Source organism: Marmota flaviventris, chromosome 1 (assembly GCF_047511675.1).
Source record: "Marmota flaviventris isolate mMarFla1 chromosome 1, mMarFla1.hap1, whole genome shotgun sequence".
Lineage (NCBI taxonomy): Eukaryota > Metazoa > Chordata > Mammalia > Rodentia > Sciuridae > Marmota > Marmota flaviventris.
Window position 1 is genome coordinate 149,239,503 of NC_092498.1, and position 20,226 is coordinate 149,259,728.

At 60.3% G+C, this 20,226-nt stretch overlaps 1 protein-coding gene across 2 annotated transcripts in view; it reads left to right on the forward strand.

Annotated features, from left to right (window-relative positions):
- Cmklr1 (chemerin chemokine-like receptor 1) overlaps positions 1-19,939 on the forward strand; it is a 35,002-nt gene extending 15,063 nt beyond the window's left edge. For both annotated transcript variants that reach the window (XM_027923203.2, XM_027923204.2), the window contains exons 2-3: positions 15,662-15,727; positions 16,367-19,939. In XM_027923203.2, coding sequence (XP_027779004.2) covers positions 16,370-17,461 — 1,092 coding nt within the window. In that variant the 5' untranslated portion in view covers positions 15,662-15,727; positions 16,367-16,369 and the 3' untranslated portion in view covers positions 17,462-19,939. The remainder of the gene's footprint in view (positions 1-15,661; positions 15,728-16,366) is intronic.
- Positions 19,940-20,226: the final 287 nt, after the last annotated feature.

The window sequence follows — 20,226 nt, forward strand, 5'->3', positions numbered from 1 at the left end:
GCACCCCTCCTGCATCCAAGATGTTGGGGGCCTCCGTGGTGGGGTGCCTTCCCTGGAGCTCTGCCCTGTCTGCACTGGGGTGGTCTTCCTGGGAGTCTGGGGAAAAGACTCTTTTAGCTTGGCCTCCTTCCTCTTGTCTACGGGCTCTAGGTTCTCATCTGTAAAGACGAGACAAACCGAGGCCCAGAGAGGCCAAGTCGCTTTCCCCATGGTCTACAGCTCACGACCCTGGCACGTGGGCATCCTGTGTCCCTTCCTGAGCCGAAACTGCAGGGGCCCTGGGAGGCCATGCTTTCCATCTGTGAGCTGAGGCTGTGTCTGCACCTGGCAGATGGAGGTGCCCAGAGGAGCCCTCTGAGCAGAGCCTACTGCCTCTCTGACTCCTGGGCAGCTCCCGGCACACGACTGCCACCTTAGGTAGCAGGTCTCTGAGCCCCAGTTTCCTCATCTGTCAAATGGGTGTCACAGTCGTACCTACTACTCACAGGAGCGTAATGTCACAGGGCAGGATGTTGGCAGAGGGTCCAGCTTTAGGAAGTGGACAGGGTAACACACAGGGCAGCCCTGCCCCCTTCAGGGACAGAGGAAGGGGCCTCTGGGAGTCAGGAAACCGTGATTTATTGCACACTCCCAGGCACTGAGAGCCACGGGGACATGCCTAGAGAGTATGGTGGGACACGAGGTGCAACGGGGATGGTCCTGCTCGGGACTCTACACCTGGGTCGTGTGTTCTCTTCACCCGGGCACAGACCAGTGGGGGTTGGCCCAGGCCTGTCCCCACCCCATGAGGAGTGTGACCATGTCAGAGCACTTGCCCTTGAGATATTCTAGAACTTTCTTCAGACTCAGCCAGCAGTGCCTACCTGTGCATGTCAAGGCTGAAATGAAGCGTCCCCCTCCCCTGGCACCCCCAGGCCTGTCCCGTACACAGAGAGGCGTCTTGTTCAGTCATGGTGTGTGCGGCGTCCCCCCGGGGACACCTGGGAACTCTGGGCTGTGAGGGGTCAGCTCCGTGGATGGCTGTGCCCAGGCCCCTGGGGGACGCCCTCCTGCTCCCTGCAGCAGGGGGCGTGCAGTTTTGCAGAGGAGGCTTTTTTGAGCCAGGAGCTGCTGACCTGTGTCGCGCTCTCAGCCTGGGCTGGCGTCCAACACGGGACCCACCCACCCACCGTGAACCCTGGGGACTCTGCTTATCGTCTGCGTGTTTTCCTCCGGGTCCTGGCTCCTCTTCTGTCCCCACCCACGTCCCCCTTCCTCCTTTTACTCTCACTTTTAACTCACGGTCCCTCTGCGAGTGAATGTCCCTCACCGTCCCCTTCTGGACCGAGTCAGTGAACCAACCCTGGGCGCAGAGGCTCCGCAGGGGCCCCGGGCGCTGGCCCTGCCTGGGAGGGCAGCTCGGGCCTGGGGAAGCCCGCGGGCGGGGGCTTGAGGGCCACGGAGAGGAAGTGCCCGCCGAGGTCACAGTGAGGAAGTGGCCCCAGCCCGGGGCGGGGTGGGCGGTGGCGGGCAGCGTGTCCTGTGTGACCCCAGGGGGGAGCCGGACCAGGCCTGGGGTGAATGTGCAGGTTGTCCAAGTTCAGTTTCCTTAAAAAAAATAAAAGGAAGGACTTTCTAATGCCCGAGTCTTTCTAGAAGTTCCGTGGGTGGGGGATTCGAACTGCCCTCAGAAGCACAGGACTTCGGAGGTCCTCGGAGCCACCAACCTGTCCTAGGGTCCCCTTCGATCCCCTCAAACTGGACAGCGGGTCACTCCACACACCTGCCTGCGTGATCTCATGACGTCCCCCACGGACCCAGGCTGCCCTTCAGCCACCAAGGGGGACGCGGCCAGCCAGGGGCCAGGCGGGAACTCCGGGCGCTGGGCCCCACTTCCTCTGGCACAGGGTGGTGGCCCGTCCTGGGCTCTCCAACAACAACTCTTCAGGCTCCGGAATTTCCTCTGGTCGCCAACCAGGGTTTGGTGTCACGCAGGGCGGGGGGCGGGGGAGTGGCTTCCCAGCAGGACCCCTCCCGGGTCAGGGCTGGGCCTCCCTGGGAATAGGTGGCGAGGGGTGACGGCAGGGCGGGTGGAGGCAGGCAGCCTGGGAACAGGGTGGGACCTCCTACCCCGGCCTGGTCGCTGGCAGCGGCACAGGACATTTGTCATGCTCTGCCTGGGCCGGGGCCAGGAATTCCAAGGGGCCAGACCCGCCCGCCCAAGGCCCTGCGCCTGGGCAGGTGGGGACTGGGGTCTCTCAGGGCCCACCAGGTCCCCCCAGTAGCTCTGGGTGAGTGGGGGTCACCGGGGCTCTAGGAAGTGGGGTGCAGAAGGTCACAGACTGAGACTAAAGGACAGTCAAGGGCCGGGAAGAGGTGGACCTCAGAGTCAGGGTGCCCGGGTCCTGATCCCACTCTTATCCTTCCTTAGTTGTGGGGTCCTGGGCCAGTTCCCTCGCTTTTCTCCGCCTCAGCTTCTGCACCTCAAAAGTGGGAATGAGAAGATTCACCTGGAAGGTCTACGTAGAGGCCCTGGGGGCAGGTGGGGCCGGGTGACTGATGTCACTACAGCCTCCTGGCTCCTGTCCTCTCGCCCCTGGGCCCTAGGACCCGGCTGGTGCTGAGGCGACAGAGGGCATTTTTGGTGGGGGGTACAGGGAGTTGAACTCAGGGCACTTACCCACTGAGCCACACCCCAGCCCTTTTTGTATTTTACTGAGACAGGGTCTCACCGAGTTGCTTAGGGTCTCACTAAGATGCTGAGGCTGGCCTTGAACTTGCGATCCTCCTGCCTCAGCCTCCTGAGCTGCGGGGATGACAGGCGTGTGTCACCGTGGCTGGCTCACTGGGATGTTTTAAACAGCGAGGGGTCGGGCTGGGCTCTGGCTTAGACCACAGGCCTTGGGCTCTCTCAGGGCACCAGACACTGGCCGGCGACCCCACTTGCTTGTCCATCTGTAAATTGGGAACGACAGCAGAGCTGTCAGGAACCAGGAGGCGAGGACTGCCCAAAGTCCAGCCAGACGCCCAGCGAGGCTCCTTCTTCTTGGTGTCACTTTGCGGCAAGCCTGTCCTGACCCGCGTTGAGTCCACCGGGAGGCTGGGAGCGGGGAGGGCCCTTGTGAAAAGCACACCCCAAGCAGAGGGTCCCGTGACAGGGAGGCCTCCGGGCACTTGGTCACCATGTCCCCAGTGCTGGGCTCCTGAGCACAGGGAATGGGTTGGTTTGGAGGGACTTGGGCTCTGAGGGTCCCCACAGTGACCTCTGGCTGGATTCCCAGGAGGCCATCCTGGCTGGCCGGGGGGAAGGGGCCTGATGCTGCTGCTCATGGCCAGGTCCCCCTCTCTGGGCCGCCTCCCTCCCTCCACAGGGTGGGGCACCCGATTCCTGGACCCTCCAAAGAGCTTCCTGAGCCACCAAGTCCCCTTGCTGTCCCCGTCTCTCCTCCCAGGGCGGCTTCCCCATTGCCCCCTGGTCAGGAGCTGCAGACCAGGCCTGGCCCCCCATGGCCCTCGGGTCCCGTGGGGGGGGGTCTCACACTCTGAGCCCCTCCCCCTCCGCATGTCTCTGCGATCCCCCCGCACCCCAGCCGCACTCCGCAGGCCTCTGTGGGGACGTGCACGGTCCCCTCCGCAGGGACCCCTCTTCCTCGGTGGCTCCATCTGGCAAAGGTCTCCCATCCTCCTCGGAGGCTCAGATGTGGCCTCCCCCTCCGAGCTCCTCCTCGTCTCCCTGGCCACCGTCCGCGGCTTTGCCCAGAGCCAGGGACACACACTCAGCAGCCAGAGGAGCCACGCGGGAGGGAGGCACGTGTGACTGATTCACGGACCGTTTCACTTCCACAAAGAGATGCGCTGTCCAGCGAGGCCGCGGCGAGGGCGACCTGTCCTCCCGGACAGAGGGGCCCAGGGCCAGTGGGAAACGGCGGCCGACTGTTCCCTTAGAGCCAGGGGACAACAGGGAGGGCTGGGGACTGGTCACCCACCCTGTCTGCGGTACAGGTCAGGAGGGCCGGTTTGCTGGGTCTGGGTTTGAGGTGACATGGCACAGCCCTGACCATGCTGTCCTTTGGTCCTGCACCCACGTCCCCTGTGGGAGGGCAGGGGTGGGTCACCTCAGCCCCATAGCATCTGGGAAGGAGGTGGCACATAGAGAGTGCCCACTAGCGGCTTTTCCAGGGGCCATCTGAATGCGAGGATGGGTGCGGCTTCTCGTCCCTTTCCAGGAAGGCTGCAGGAGAGGGGACAGGAGGGTCACCGGGTTGGAAGGAGGCGTCCCTGGCCCTGGAGCTCAGCCCCGCGTCCAGCCTGCCTTGTCGGAAGCTGCCCAGCCTCCGGGAGGCCTGAGTCAGCCTGGGGGGGGGGCGGCCTCCAGTAGAACCTCTGTCTCCTGACCTCTCCCAGGAGGAGGTGCCGGGCCTCTCTCTGCCTCCGGGGCCCCTGCCGAGCCCACTTCCTGCCCTGGCGGGGCCATGGGCCTTGGGAACAAGGTGGCCTCTGTTGGGCGGCCAGCAAGAGGCCTGAGTGGGGACGCCCTGGGCCAGATGTGATGGGGCCGATGGGACACAAGGAGAGGGCCCGGAAGGGGCCTGTGCATGCCAAGTTCTCCTTGGACCCTGAAACCGTGGATTCCACCGAGGAGCCGCGGAAGTACACGTGACTTCCATCCTGTGACAGAACTTCTCCTTCCTGTAGTGCCAGCACAGTGACCGTGGCCACAGCGAGCCGTGTTTTCTTGTTCCTCATAACTCCTTGAGACGGAGGGTAGAGAGGAGGAGCCTGAGGCCCAGAGAGGTGCAGTAACTTATGCAAGGTCACACAGCCAGGAGGTGCTGGTGCTGGATGCAAAACTAACTCTGAGTGATGGAGCAGGATTCCAGGGCACACCAGGGGAGGAGAGGCTGAGGTCCAGCTTGAAGCTCCTGTTCTGCCCACTCACTTACTCTCTGGGTAACTTTGAGGAAAATCCTGAGTTTGTCGGAATCTCAGTCTTCTCATCTGTGAAATGCCTTCATTTGAGTCGCGGAATCACTTGAGACCCGACCCAGGGCTGGCTGTTGGCTAGGGACACCGGCAAGGCTGTTTCCTGCCCCTCCAGGAATTCCAGGTGATCTGCAGGTCCCAGAAGTGGAAATGGGTCTGGAGGGGGGCAGGGGGGCCCGAGGCCACCCAGACAGGGAAGGACCGGATGGCTGCTGGGCTCCTCCTGAGGGACTTTGACACAAAGTGTGAAAATGCTCTATAGAAACTGCTGTGGTCAACAAGGACGCCAACCTTACTCATGGGGTCATGGGGGAGAGGATGGGTTATAAATTAACCTTGACCCTCTGAGGGGTTTTAGAGCTGCAAAGGGTCCCAAAAGATCCCTCCCTGCAAGGAAGGTTTTATTATGACTATTCTATGGGCGGTTCAGCTACAACTCAGAGAGGCAAAGCCATTCACCCAGGGTCACACAGCATGGAGCCCAGTCATGCTGTGTATTTATGGTCTCTGCTTCCGCCCACCCAGCACAAAGCTAGGAACAGACACTTGGTCCTTCAACTATGGTATCTTTTAAAGCTGGAAGAGAGTTTCTGAGATCATCAACTGCAACCTCCTTGTTTTGTAGATGAGGCTCCAAGGAGTCAGAGATATTCCTAAGCCCGTGTGCTAGGTAGAGGCTGGGAAGTGTCAAAGAAAGAGCACTAGATTCTTCCCTCTCCATCTGGGTTCCAATTCCACCTCTGTTCCTCATTAGCCACGTGACCTTGGGGAGATCCTTGGCCCTTCAACTCTAGAGCGGCTGTAAGAGTGGCCATGATCCCATGGGGCCTGGATGAGGTGGTGTCTCTGCACGTCTGGCACACATAGTAGGTGTTCAACAAAATGGTTCACTCTGGTGGTTACTATTCACAGTGAACCCTGCCGACGGAGGGTGCAGTGTCCACCTGGCCGGGGTCAGGAGTGAGTTCAAGGGGCCTGGGAGGATGTTCTCCTCGTTCACTGGACCAAGTGACAGAGAAGGAGGAAACGGAGGCTGGGGGTTCCTGCTCTCTCGCTCCGCCCTCTCCCTGGCAGGCTGGGGCTCTCTTGTTGGGGATTTTCCTTTCCTGCCACCTCCCAGGTCCCTGAAGGTGCCTCTGCAGGGGTATCGGGTGCAGGTTGGTCGTTGGCCCTGAAGGCGGCTGGGCTGGACCTGGGGAGACAGCAACAGCTGCTCAAGGGGCACCCAGGACCCCTCAGACGCAGCCTCCAAACCTGCAGCACCCTGGGCGGCACAGCCAGTGTGTGCCACCAGCTGGCTCCTGGCTGGGGACAGGCGGGCCTCCCGCAGTGTCCTCAGACCACATCCTGAGCGGCCCACATGAGCACCCCAGGCTGCCGCCTTCCACATGTGCCGAGTACACAGCCCGGGGACTGATGGCGTGAGAGGACCCAGAGTGGACTTCGGGGGATTAGCTGAACACAGCACTGGGCCTCCCAGTCCGCGGGACATAAGCGAGGGAGGAATTGTGTTTACCGTCCACCTCCAGGGGCAGGGGCAGTGTTTATGGGGAGCAGCTTGGGCCGTCTGTACAAGCCCTGGGCCCTTGAGATAATGCCTAATGTTTAGTACTGGACGCATTCTTGGGGACTGGAGTGGCTTTCTGGCCTGGAGAGACGTCCATCCAAATACCGGCTCTGGGGGCCTTTGATGGCTGGGAATGGCTCTGGGGAGATGGCTGACAGGCCCCCGATCGCCAATGCCATAACTGGGCTGAGTTTGGAAGAGGTGTCTGCACTCTACCTCTGAACCTGCTGCCAGCTCAGGGGTCATTTTGGGGCTGGGGTCGGGCCTCAGCTCAGCACTAAGGTAGGCAGGGATTTTAGCCAGCGGGTGACGTGATGTGGTTTGCATTTTAGAAAGATCTGTCCTGTGATAGTCAGCTTCCTGTTACTATAACAAATACCCAACATAAATCAACTTGAAGAGAAGAAAGGTTTCTTTTGGCTCAGCTTTGGTTTCAGTTCACGGACAGTGGGCTCATGACTCCTGGGTCTGTGGAGGAGGAAAGTGATCACCCAGTGGTGGCTTATGGGGTGGCCAGGAGCGGAAAAGCCCTGGTGTCCAGGTCCAGCCATGGCGAGGAGAACTTTCCTCCCTCGGCTGAGGGGCTGGGAGAGGGCCTGGCCACCAGGGCCCAGAGGGTGCCTCTGTGGCTAAGCCGTGGGCCCCTTCAGGCACTCTTCTGGCCCAGCGGTGTGCAACAGAGAGAGGCTGGAATTAGAGGTCGGAAGGCAAGGAGGCTCTTGGGGTTGGCATCTGGGTGACCCTGGAGGGCACAGGGCAGGAAAGTGGCGGCTCTCTGGTGAGGTCCTTGGCGAGGAAGGAAACGCTCTCACCCCTTGGGGAGGGGTACCCTCGGGGGACAGGCCAGGCAGTGGCGGGATACTTGGGGAGTCTCCTGCATCCTTGTGCTCAGAGCTGCAAGAGGTTCTGGGGTCCCCTGGCCCCTGAGCAGGGGCTCTCCTGGCCTCCGCCCGTCCTCAGGTCCTGAACTCAAACTCGGCCCTTCCAAGCCCAGGAAAAGTGGGGCAGCCTCTCAGACAGCCCGTGCCTCCCAGCTCCGCCGTGACTCAGTGCCAGCTCCTGCACGTGGGCGTGAGAGCGTGGAGGACATTTTCTCCCGACATGGAGCTGATTCTGTCCCGGGGCTGGCAGCCAGGGCTGCGGCTGGGACATCTGCTGGTGCTGTGTGGGTTCCAGGTTAGAAATCGCTCAGAGCCTGGGGATCCAGGGAGTGCAACCACGGCCATCTGGGGGAGCCGGGGGACCCCTGCCCTCTGCCCTGGAGGGTGGGAGATGGGCGAGGGGACCCACCAGGGAACAACGCAGCAGGCAGACATCCCGACCCACAGCTGTCTGGTGGGTGGGATGCAGGTACAGTTAGTTCTAGGCTCTGGGGCCCACCGTGCAGACGATGGACAATGTCTCCCTTCTCTGTGGCCTAGGGAGGGTCACCACCCTCTTGGGAGCCTCAGTTTCCTCAGCTACAAAATAGGACATCCTCAGAGGGGCGTCCTGGCTCCCCATAGCCTTTTGGAGGCCAAGAGAATCAGGGGAGGGGCGTCTGGGCCGCCCAGCTAGACGGTCAGGGAGGGCCGTGGGGAAGGGGGAGAGGGGGACAGGAGCCAGGCCAAACAAGACCATCTGCAGAGAGAAGAGGGATTCCAGCCTCCTGATGGGCTCCCACGCCCACGGGCCCTGATCAGGCCTGGTGTTTAGCCTGGGACCTGTCGCTGGGCTGGGGGAGGCGACTGTGGAGGGAGAACCCGCAGGTGGTGCCACAGCTGGGACGGGCCAGGCCCGCAGGTGAGTGGGTGGCAGGTGAGGGCCGGGGGCTCTCAGCCAGGAGGGCTGCGGGGATGGCAGAGGGGGAGGGGGAGGGCGGGAGGAGGAGGCTGAGACACCGACGGGGACAGGATTAGAGAGAGGGGACCGAGAGGTCAAAAGAGAAGTGGGTGGAGGAAGGGGGCCCGGGGGACCATAAGGCAGAAATGGAAGTCAAACTTTGCTGCCTAGATATCCCTTGGCCCCACTGTCCCCTGAGCCCAGGGGGACACAGGTCAGCCCAGCTCGCGGGAAGCTGGTTCACGCTCACCAGGCGGCTGTGAGGGGTGACCCAGGGTTAGGGTTAGGGTCCATCCAAGTGACCTTGTGGCACTAGGGCAAAGATGAGCTGAGGCCCCGTTCCCTCCGTGGTCTGCGGTGTCCCAGCGTCCCCACGGGCCAGGGGCAGAGGCCCCTCCTGTGCCTGCAGGAGGCTGGATGGTCCCACCGCCTCAGAAGGGCCTCTGTGGTGCCCGGGCGGGCCATCACCCCTAGGGCCACAGACTGGAGGGAAGTCCAGAGGCGCCTGGAGCCGCGTCCTGGCTGCGCTGTGCGACACAGACCCCGAGTCCTGGCGGGTTGGTCCTGCTCTCGGAGGCTCCAAAGGGGCTGAGGCCAAGGAGGAGGGAGTCTGGCCAGTCCCCGGGCTCATGCCACCTTGAGCTTCTTTGGGTCCTGTGCTACCTGGGGCTGAGGTTCGTCCCCATAAGTCTTGGGCGGGCGGCTGGAGGGCGGTGACAGCCACACGCAGCTTGTTCAGTGAGCAGGGAGTGGACACCATCCGTCTGGGCTTCTGTTCTCCGTGTCGGGGAACCGGTGGTGACCTTGACCACGCTTGGTCCCTGCAGGAGTCCTGTGGTGGGGTTGTGGTCAGAACACAGCCTGGTGGCCTCCTGTCCCCATCTGGGGAGGTCCTGGGGCCAGGCCACCTCACAGACACCTTGGGCTGAGCTGTTGGTTTGTCCAAGTCCAAGTTCATCCCCTGCCCACAGAGAGGACCCCCTTGGCCCTGTGCCTGGGGCGGCCTGGTCGGCTCTGGGCTGGGCGCCACCTGAGCATGAACCCAGGCAGGGATGCGGGGGTCTGTTATTTTGGTGTCTCCCTGGCAATCGGGAGAGGAGGGGGGTTTGATCCCCTTACACCCTCTCTGACCTCCCCTCCGACCTCACCTCCATGGCAGCCTCCAGGAGCCCCTGAGCTAGTCCCCTGCCCCACTGTGGTCCTCTCGCCGTAGCCCGTTTCCCACACCGTCCCCCTGTACCAGACTGCTCCGGTGCGTCCTGTCGTCCAGCCGGGGTCTTGTAGAACGTGCATTTTCCGCGTCTCCAACGCATTTCCCGCTCTCAGGGGCTCGTGCCCTGTCCCCGTGCTGCTTTTAGAAGGGCTCCATGTGGCTGCGTGTGCATGTGGTCGTCTGGACAGTGGCACAACATCTCCAGGTGGGGACTCACCCCAGTCACCTGTCCCCTCTGCCAGGATGGACACTCAGGGGCTGCCAGCATCCAGCCACCGGCAGACACATCTGCACCCTGCGCTGTAGGGACTGGGTGCAGGCACTGGCCTCCCCGGGGACTCTTGCCCCTGACAGCGGGCACTGCGACTGTCTGGGAGGGATGACCTCAGGCACCCGGGAAGCCCCTGGGGATGTGCCCCCAGGACAGGGTGTGAGGAAGTCGGGGTTCAGCCTCGGGGATGTGGCTGCGTGGTCCCCACGGTGCTCGGTGGGGCTGAGCCAGGGCCACGTGTGTGGGCCTCTGCAGGTCCCCTCCCTGGCCTCCTGCCCAACAGCCCTGGCTCTCCGCTCCCTAGGGCCTTCCGGGATTGCTTCCTTGGTAGATCCTTTTGCAGGAATCGTCACACGAGGGTTTGCTCCTGGGGGCAGCGGCAGGAGCCCCTCTACAGCAACCAGCGGGTACAGACCTGCTGCGAGACCCAGGCCCAGATATTCTCTCAGGAGTGGCCACAGGGACCCACGATGTGACACGGTGTCTACGCACCCTCCTGGGCAGCCGGGGACTCTCCTGCTTTCTCCTTCTTGCCACAGCCTGGTGGGTTGGGCTGCGCACCTTGTGCTGGTCCTTGGCAGTTCTTTGACCTTGGGTTCGTCTGGCGCCTGGGTTTGGGAGACGCCCCCTGGACATTGCCTGTTCCGACATTTCCCCACCTTCCTGTGGGGGGCGCTGTCTTTAGGGGTTTGCAGGAAGGAGTTCCTTGAACATGCTGATGGCCATCCCTTGTTGGGTTTGGAGACAGTAAATATCCTCCTCCACTGGAGTCTCTGTGTGTGTGTCTGTGGTGTAAGTACATCGTGTGTGTGTGTGTGTGTGTGTGTGTGTGGTGGAGTCCGGGGACCTGAGTCCCAGAATAGGTGAGGCTGCAGGGCGGGGAGCTGCAGGGAAGGCTTCAAAGCACAGAATGAACACTTGGAGGAACGACAAGCAACCCCTTGATTTTTTAGGGGGTACTGGGAATTGAACCCAGGGGGACTCGATCACTGTGCCCCATCCCCAGCCCTAGTTTGTATTTTATTTAGAGACAAGGTCTCCCTGAGTGGCTTAGAGCCTCACTCTTGCTGAGGCTGGCTTTGAACTCGGGATCCTCCTGCCTCAGCCTCCCCAGCCGCTGGGAACTCCTTGATTTTTGATGGAGTCGTGTTCAGATAAACCCAAAGTTCAAAGTATTGTAGGTTAAACATGCATTTACTGTGCCCCAGTCAGCCTCAGGATCCCAGGATTGGCTAGGAACTGTGGCCAGCTGCCACTGCCCGGCATCTTGAGAGTGGATCCAAGCACCTATCCCCAGCTTGGGAAAAGGCCAAAATTTAAAATATGAAGTATGGCTTCTGTTGAATGCATATTGCCGTTGCATTATCATGAAAGTCAAAAAATGTAAACTGGATCGTCTTGAGCTGGGCACGGGTGCTCTAATTTATAACAATGACAATAGCAATGACCTGAAGCTGTATGTGTTTCCAAAGCCTCAGTTTCCTCATCTGGAAAATGGGCCAGAGGATACCCCCCCCCCCAACTGCAGAGCTGCAGCCATACGTGGGACAGTCTGTGACGAGGCTGGGCACCGTTACGTAGTAAGTGCCCAATAAATACATTAGGGTGCCAGTAATATTAAGCGTGCGTTTATTAAGTGCTCACTGCATGCCGGGCATTGAGCGGGGCGATGACTGGGAACAGTATGTGTCAGGTGGCCCTTGGTGTGTGTGGGTGGCCTTGGGAGAAGCCGTGCATGGAGAATGGTCAGCAGCAGAGGGAGAGGCCTGGGGACCTGGAGAGAGGGAGGCGAGGGGGGCAGGAGGAGCCTGGTGGACCCCGGCTACAGCCAAGGTCACTGCTAACAACAAAATAAATAACAACACTGACCTCGCCTCCTTGAGCCTCTGTGTCCCCAGCTGAAAATGGGTGTGACCATGTTGGGGTCCTGTAGGGCTCTTGGGTGACGTCAGAGTGCAGCTCGTGGCTGGCTGCCCAGGAAGTGCTGGGTGAAGTCACCTTGTCCTTCATCCCTCCATCTGCCGGACGGTATTCCGGACCCCGGGCTGAGGCATGTAAGATGCTCATTGGGGACAAAGGGTGACAGGCCCCTTTTTTTTCTCCACATTTCCTCTTTGCCTGTAATTGTTTATAAAGAGGGCAGAAGTGACCCTCTGTGATTTCCAAACCCTGAGCCTGAGGGGACATCACAGGAGAACCTGATCCCTGGAGCACTCTCGCACACAGGCCAGGGCTGCTCTGGGACACGTCACCGTCCCGAGGCCACCATGCTGGGAGCAGGCTCAAGCCACCAGTGCTTTAGAGGATCGAGTCAGAAAAATAAAACAAGACAACACAGACCAGTGGGTGCCCACCATTGGCTCTGGTCCTAGGACGTGGCGCTGAATAAGACCCAGTTCTTGTGCTCAGATGTCCTGCCGCCTGGTCAGAGGCGTCCCCTGGCCACGGTCACATAAATAACTCATGACTCGCAGAGGTGAGCAGATGGGGAGTGCGCTGGCCTCCTAAGGCTGCTCTGCCAAATGGTCACTAACGGTGGCTTTGCTGTCAGCCTGGCTGTGACAGATAATGTGGCTGCTGGCCAGTGACTCCCCTCCCTGGACGTGTGTCCCAGACCTCAGCCAGATTGTCCCCAAATCTGGGGAGGGTGCATTCCTTGAGAGGTTCAAACGAGCGGAACAAGAAGGAGAGTGTCCCCAGAGGGTGGAGCCGGGGACCCTGCAGCATCAGGAAGGATGTGAACAGGCTCAGAAAAATGTGCTTGGCTTTCTAGAAAGCCCTGTGGTTAAGTGCTAAGGTCGGGGTTAGAGCAACCTGGATGTGCATCTGTCCCTGGCTGACCCTGTGACATGGGCTTCCCTTCAACGGAAGCGACAGCAGGGTCACCCCTGGGTTGCATGAGCTCATGCAGCCGAGCATCCTCCGTACGTCTGGGCTCTGGTGTGCACCCCACCAACTCTGTATCACAAGGAACTAAAACCAATAGAAAGCCTCATCCGGGGCAGACCAGAGTCCCAGCCAAACCCAGGCAGAGGCTGGAGGCCAGCAGCGGTGAGGGAACAGCTGCCTTTAGCCTGCAAAATCCACTCCGAGCTTCCTTGTAGCCACATCAAAAAGGGAACAGCGGATCCGTCGCAGGGTCTTGCGTTAAAAAGAAAGAGGAAACAGTTTCAGTGTCTCGGGAGACACAATGTTGTCCTTGACCAGGAAGAAAGAAATGGCAGCGCCATGGATCAGGAATCACAGAGCTCGGCAGGCGTCATGTGGAACTTGGGGTAAAGAGGAGGGAAGTCTGAGAAGGTGGCTCAGGGAAGGATCCCTGTGAGGGCCCCAGGAGTGTGCGGAGGGTCCTGCTTGGGCTCAGAGTAGGTGGGATGTGGGGGCTGTTAACCCTGCAGGGAGGCAGGGGAAATCTGAGCCTTTTCACCTGGGATCTCTAGAAGTCAGATTCTGGAGGCAGACCTCCCAGCTGTGTGACCTCAGGCAACTGGATTCACCTCTCTGATCCTCAGTTTCCTCATGTATGAGCTGGAGTTATCCCTGCAGGGCCATTCGGGAGTACGGCATGGAGTCTTGCATATAGTGAGCACCCGAGTAGTTGTTAACCACGTGTGCGCACATATTCTGTGTATATAATCACGTAGACTTCTTTTCTTTCATAAGCTTGGTGGGATACAAGTGACCAAAATGTGCTATACCTCTTTACAACGAAGACTTGTCCAAAGGGTCATTGTCATTGCGTGTTGCTCCCAGCAACTCGAGGGACGAGTCCTTTACCTCCGAGAGGCTTGGCTTTGAGAAGCAAAATCCTTACTCTTGTCCCTGATCTGCCTTTGGACTCAGAACCGGCATGACAGGAGGGCAGGAAGGTCCCCGTCCTCTGGCCTCCCAGCTGGCCTTCTCCTCTCCGCTCAGATGAGAGACAGTTTAAGGAGTCGTTGAGAAGCCTGAGGAATTAATAATAATAACCAGCACTCGACGGCGGCCTGCGAGGGGCCCTCCTGTCCAAGGATTCCGTATCCGGGATCGGAAATATTTTGGAAAAACAATTGCATCTCCACTGAACATGTCATTCCTTGTCCCCAGACCATTCAGCGTATTTAGGCCGCATTTGCCTTGCGTCCCTTCTCATAAGTAATTCAGAGATAACTTGAAGGACGTGGCTGGGCACTGCCATCTTTACAGGGTCCTTGGTGCCTGGGGATTTTGAGAAGCGGGGGAAGGGCACGTCCCCACAGAGGAAATGAGCCCACTCGACTCCTGCTGGAGGGAGGGGTGAGGGGTGGACAGACAGACGTGCCCAGAGGCTGTCAGGGGAGCTGTCAGGGCCTCTGTGCCAGCCCTGCTTGACCCTGACCCAAACATGGAATGACGTGGCCTCTGACTCCACGGTGCCCTCAGCCCAGGCTGAGAGCCACCAGGTTACGACGTGCGGCTGGTCTCTGCGGAGCGGCTGGGGATCCTGGATCCCCCTCCTGTCCCCCGTCTGGGCTTCCTGGGACCCTGCAGATCTGCCCTGGCCCCGCACTTGTACCTGCGAGCTCCCGTGGAAAGGGCCCCCACAAAGCCATGTCCTTGTCCCTGGGAGAACCAGCACTGGGACTCTGGACAAGTCATTTCTTCCTCAGGGACCTGCTTGGTGGGAGCCATTGGCTTGGACGGATCACGATTTCAGGGGCAGCGTGACCTGCGGGTTCAGAGCCCAGGGTCTCTCTGGGCCTCCGCCCGGGCCTTCACCTCCCGGAGCCTCACTTAGCCCCTCCTGGGGTTTGAGTGACAGCAACCCGGATTAAGAGCTCTGCCAGTCCTGGGTGCCTGCCAGCTCAGCATGTCACCGCAAGGGTCACCAACCCCCGTCAGCGTCCTCCAATCACGAGAGGCCGGCTCCAGCGTCCCCGTCTTTATTCTAGTGCCCCTGGGGACACTCAGTGGACACCCTGGGCTGCCCTCCCAGCCTGCAGAGTGGAGAGACACCCAAGCTCAAATCCTGAGCCCCTTGATCTCAGAGTCCTGCATGGAATTTCCCAACTGCTTTTATTAATAAAAGCAAAGGACGACACTCATGTAATAAAGTAGAACCTCAGGTCCATGAGGACCAGCCACACGCTGACGCACAGGAACCTGCAGGTATTTATCATGAAGTATCCACGGGCAGCCTCACCCAGCTCCGGCGTCTGGTTTGGAGCCGGTTGGTCAAGACGGGAGAGCTGGGCAGAGGAGAGAGTGTGGGCGCGGGGGGCTGAGCCCGGGATTCCAGCCCTGGGTGGCCGTGACCCGGGGGCAGCCACCCCCCTTACTGAGGGTTTGCTGTGTGTCAGGTCCCAGCAAAACACCCCACATCCCCAACAAATTTAGTTCTTCTTCTTTTTTATTTTTTGGTACCAGGGATGAACCCAGGGTGCTTAACCACTGAGCCACATCCTCAGCCCTTTTTTAAAATTTTATTTAGAGACAGAGTCTCGCTGAGTTGCTTAGGGCCTTGCTAAGTTGCTGAGGCTAGCCTTGAACTTGTGATCCTCCTGCCTCAGCCTCCCTAGCTGCTGGGATGACAGGCGTGTGCCACTCCACCCGGACCAGCCTCCAAAGAGCTCGCAAGTGCGGGAGGTCTTGGAAGCAGTGATCACGTGCAAGGTCACGTGCTGGGTTCAAACCTCACCTGGATCGCTCCGGGCCGAGTGACCTTGGCTGAGTTCTACTCAGACGCCAAACTTCTGCAGCCTCCTATGTCTGGTGCAAGCAGCCCAGGGGCTCCTTATTCTGGCCCTGAGCTTGTGCCATCCCTTCGTCCTCAGACCCAGACCCACCTGCCGCCTCCCTTTCCCCTCAGGTGTCTCCAGCTGTGCACAGGAACCGGCTGACCGGGGACCCCTGTTGGACACCACAGCACTGAACGGTGAGGGACTCCTGTGGTCTGAGCTCAGGTCTCCAAAGGGGACGAGTGGCCCTGGCCAGGCTGGGAGCACGGGGGTGGCCGCTAGCAGGGTTTTGGAAGTGTGGCTGGAACCAAGTTCGTGGCACCATGCCTCTCTGTCCTAGGGGGCAATTTCCCCATTATTCGAGGGGCTTTTGGGTGAATATTTCCTTCCCCCCAAACGGTGGGGGAGGAGAGGATCCCAAAGAGGCAGAAGATATGATCGTCAACAGGACAGACCTGAAACTTGGAATTTTTGGGTGCTGAGGATTGAACTCAGGGGCACTCGGCCACTGAACCCCACCCCCAGCCCTATTTTGTATTTTATTTAGAGACAGGGCCTCACTGAGTTGCTGAGGGCCTCGCTTTTGCTGAGGCTGGCTTTGAACTCGCGATCCTCCTGCCTCAGCCTCCGAGCCTCTGGGATGACAGGCGTGGGCCACTGTGACCGGCTGACACTCGGATTTCAATGGCAGCTTGGTCTTTTCCCAGCTCTCTGGCCTTGGGCCACTGCTGGAGTGGGGTCTGCTCAGAGCCGGGCAGGGCGCAGTTGCTGGCGCAGGTCAGCTTTGGGCGGTCACTGTCGCCCAGCTGCCCCTCATGACCTCCCTTGCCTTGCAGAGGATGGAGGATGGGGAGTACAACTCCTCCCTCCCCTACGACGACGAATACCTGGATGATCTCGGCCCCGTGTTGGTTCTGGACGACCACCCCGCCCCGGAGGCCAGGGTGACCAGGATCCTCGTGGTGGTGATCTACAGCATCGTCTGCTTCCTGGGGATCCTGGGCAACGGCCTGGTGATCGTCATCGCCACCTTCAAGATGAAGAGGACGGTGAACAGCGTGTGGTTCCTCAACCTGGCCGTGGCCGACTTCCTCTTCAACGTCTTCCTGCCGCTGCACATCACCTACGCCGCCCTGGACTACCACTGGGTGTTCGGGACGGCCATGTGCAAGGTCAGCAGCTTCCTGCTCATCCACAACATGTACACCAGCGTCTTCCTGCTCACCGCCATCAGCCTGGACCGCTGCGTCTCCGTGCTGCTCCCCGTCTGGTCCCAGAACCACCGCAGCGTCCGGCTGGCCTACACGGGCTGCGTGGTCATCTGGGTCCTGGCCTTCTTCCTGAGCTCCCCGTCCCTCATCTTCCGGGACACGGCCAGCCTGCACGGCAAGACCTCCTGCTTCAACAACTTCAGCCTGTCCGCGCCCGGCTCGTCCGGCCCGATCGGGTCCAGCCAACACGTGCTGGTGACCGTCACCCGCTTTCTGTGTGGCTTCCTGGTCCCCGTCCTCGTCATCACGGCCTGCTACCTCACCATCGTCTGCAGGCTGCGGCGCAACCGCCTGGCCAAGACCAAGAAGCCCTTCAAGATCATCGTCACCATCATCGTCACCTTCTTCTGCTGCTGGTGTCCCTACCACACTCTCTACCTGCTGGAGCTACACCACACTGTCCTGCCTGGCCCTGTCTTCAGCCTGGGCCTGCCCCTGGCCACGGCCCTCGCCATCGCCAACAGCTGCATGAACCCCCTTCTGTACGTCTTCATGGGCCAGGACTTCAAGAAGTTCAAGGTGACGCTCTTCTCCCGCCTGGTCAACGCTCTGAGTGAGGACACGGGCCACTCCTCCTTCCCCAGCCATAGGAGCTTCACCAGGATGTCGTCAGTGAACGACAAGTCTTCGGTGAACGAGAGGGAGACCAGCATGCTGTGAGCCTCACCTGGGAGACCTGCAGCGGTCACTCCCAGCCCAGGGGGGCCCAGGGGGGCCCGGGGACGTGCCTTCTGAAGACCAAGGCAGGCACCTCCTTGCTGCACCTTGATGGATACTCGCTGCATTTTGCGTAGGGGTGAACCGTGTTTTGAATCCAGGGTGGGGAACTCCTTTCTCTGAGTGGCATGGGGGACGGAGCTGGCCATGTCTCACGTGGACCTTGGACCAGCACCCTGAGCTCCAACGGAGACCAGCCTGGACCCACTCAGAGCAGCCAAGGAAGGATTCTCAAAAGCACGGCCGTGAAATGAGATTGGCCTAAGGCTGTGGTATTAAGCTGCCTACTGGGTACCCCAGGAATACCCCGGGTCCTCTCCAAAGTCCCTGGAGGGAGCAGGAGAGGTCAGGGGGAACCTAGCATGAAGCAGCTGACGCTTCGTCCCCCGAGATCCTGGCCCTGCAGGTGTCCCTCTGGGTGAGGCCCGTGGAAAGGCACAGGATACTGACTGAAGTGACAGACGCCCCTGACCGTGAACTTGACTTTGAGAGGAGTCGAGAAGATGGACCAGGTCCCCAGGGCTTTGTGGATTCTGGCAAGGTCCACACCAGGGAGCCTGCAACCGGTACTGGGGTCTGGGGAAAGGCAGAGCAAAGACCGTCCAAGGCATGGGCACGGCAGTTCACCCCAGAGCTTCCCACGGTGGGGCACGTCAGCCACAGGTGCAGGGACACTGGCCCAGGGGTGGAGGTGGCGGTGGGGACCCAGATGCTACCTGGCAGGACAGCCTGCGAGCTGCCTTCCCGAACCACGTCCCTGAGAGGAAGGCAAACAGCTCCTGTGTGCACCTCCTTGTCTGGCTTATTCTCTTCTTCCTTTGGCAGGAAGTGACATTGTCCCACTGACAAATGACAGAGCGGAGGCTCTGAGGGAGGAAGCCAGGCACCCAGCACCACACACACGGCCTCACAGCGGCAGAGATTCGATCTGCCCCAGGCTCTGCCTCCAGAGGCTCCCCTCTGGTATGGAGAATTTATCTGTTGAGAAGATTCCAGACCATCACGTGGCCCATGTTCAGCACGTCCATGAGATATTTACTCCCCACGGTGGCCCTGAGCTAGGCACAATGGTTATTTCCCTTTTGCATATGAGGAATCTGCAGCTCAGAGAGGTTAAGGGACTTGCCCAGGGTCACCCAGCTAGTTTGCTGGAGGCTGGATTGGAACCTCAGTTTGCTGGGTTCAAACAAGGCGGCAGAGTCAGGAAGGAGCTAGAGAGGTTGGGGTTTCTTTGTAACGGGGTGCCGCTGGGGGTTGAACCCAGGGCGCTTTACCACCGAGCTACATCCCCAGGGCTTTTTGTTTGTTTGTTGGCTTTACTTTGTATTTTGAGACAGAGCCTCCCTACGTTGCGGAGGCTGGCCTCGTCCTGGTACTCCTCCTGCCTCAGCCTGGGATCAGAGGCGAGTGTCACTGCGCCTGGCGAGAGGTTAAGTTTTGAGCGTGACTTGATTTTTTCAGCAGATCAATGTGAAAATCTCAGTGGCCCTTTAAGGAGCTTTGCAAATAGTTTTCAAAATGATCCAAAACGGCAGAGAAAATGCACTTGGCCTCCAGCTCCCTGGACACCCATCAGCACCCCGCCCCCGCCCCCGGGGCCCCCACCCTCAGCGCACCCCGAGGTCTCTGGGGAGCAGAGCAGGGGAGGCCTGGCGGGCGTCAGCCTCCTGTTGGACCGAGGCCTCTTGGCCCCGAACCGCCCAAGTCCCTTGGTCGTGAAGCCTGTCCCCCTGATGTCACGTCCACCTCGCGCTGGGCCCGTCCCCAAGCTTCGGGCTGTTTGGAGTCACACTTCATCAAGGGACAGACTGTTCCTTCCTGTTGGGTCTGGAAACTTTTGATGAGGGAGCTCTGAGTGCATCCAAGCCGGGCCTCCGACGGCCTCAGGGAGTTGGGACCCGCACGTTGGACGGGGAGACGGAGCTCTGAAGACGGCCCAGCGCCCCTGCCGTCCCCGCCCAGGTTTACAGATGAGGCGCTAGGTGCCGGGTCACAGAGGCAGTCCTCTGCCACTCAGGCCTCCCGGCTACGGGAACAGCGCTTCTCCTGGGCTGCAGGGGAGGCCCGGCCAGGCTGGGGGCCAGGAATTTGTGGGGTCACTGGGGACACCGATAAGCAGGACGGGATGCAGACCAGCTGTCCTCCTCCCTCTCTCCTGGATGCCACGCCAGCGTCCCTGTTCTGACTGACGTTTTCTGTTAGGGATGTCAGTGTGACCAGGACGTCCCCTCCTGTCTTGGCCCCACGGTGTCTTCTATAATCCCTGCAGTTGGTGACACGTGCTCCTGTGTCACACTCCACGGGTAGCCAACACGCCCAGGGCCTGGCTTCTTCTCTCTGGGCCAGGACCCAGCCAGTGGTCTCAGTGCCGGGGTCAGGTGGGTCGAGGGGACATGGGGACGAATGGCAGAGAGACCTGAAGAGAAGAGAGTACCTGAGGGTGGGGGAGGGAGGGAGGGGGAGCAGAGCACCCGATGACCGAGAGGGCTCTGGCGTTTACTGAGCACCTGCCAAGTGTCACCTGTTATGTGACACCTGCCATGTGACTGGCCGGGGGGAGGACCACCGGGGCCACGTGGGTGGTGCAGAAAGCGAGGCTAGGAGCTGGTCACGCTTGCCTGGGGGACACGGGCCGGGAAGGGGGCAGCTGGCTTGGAGCCAGGGCTGCCGTCTGGGCCCCCACCCCCATTTTTCCAGCGACCAAGCAT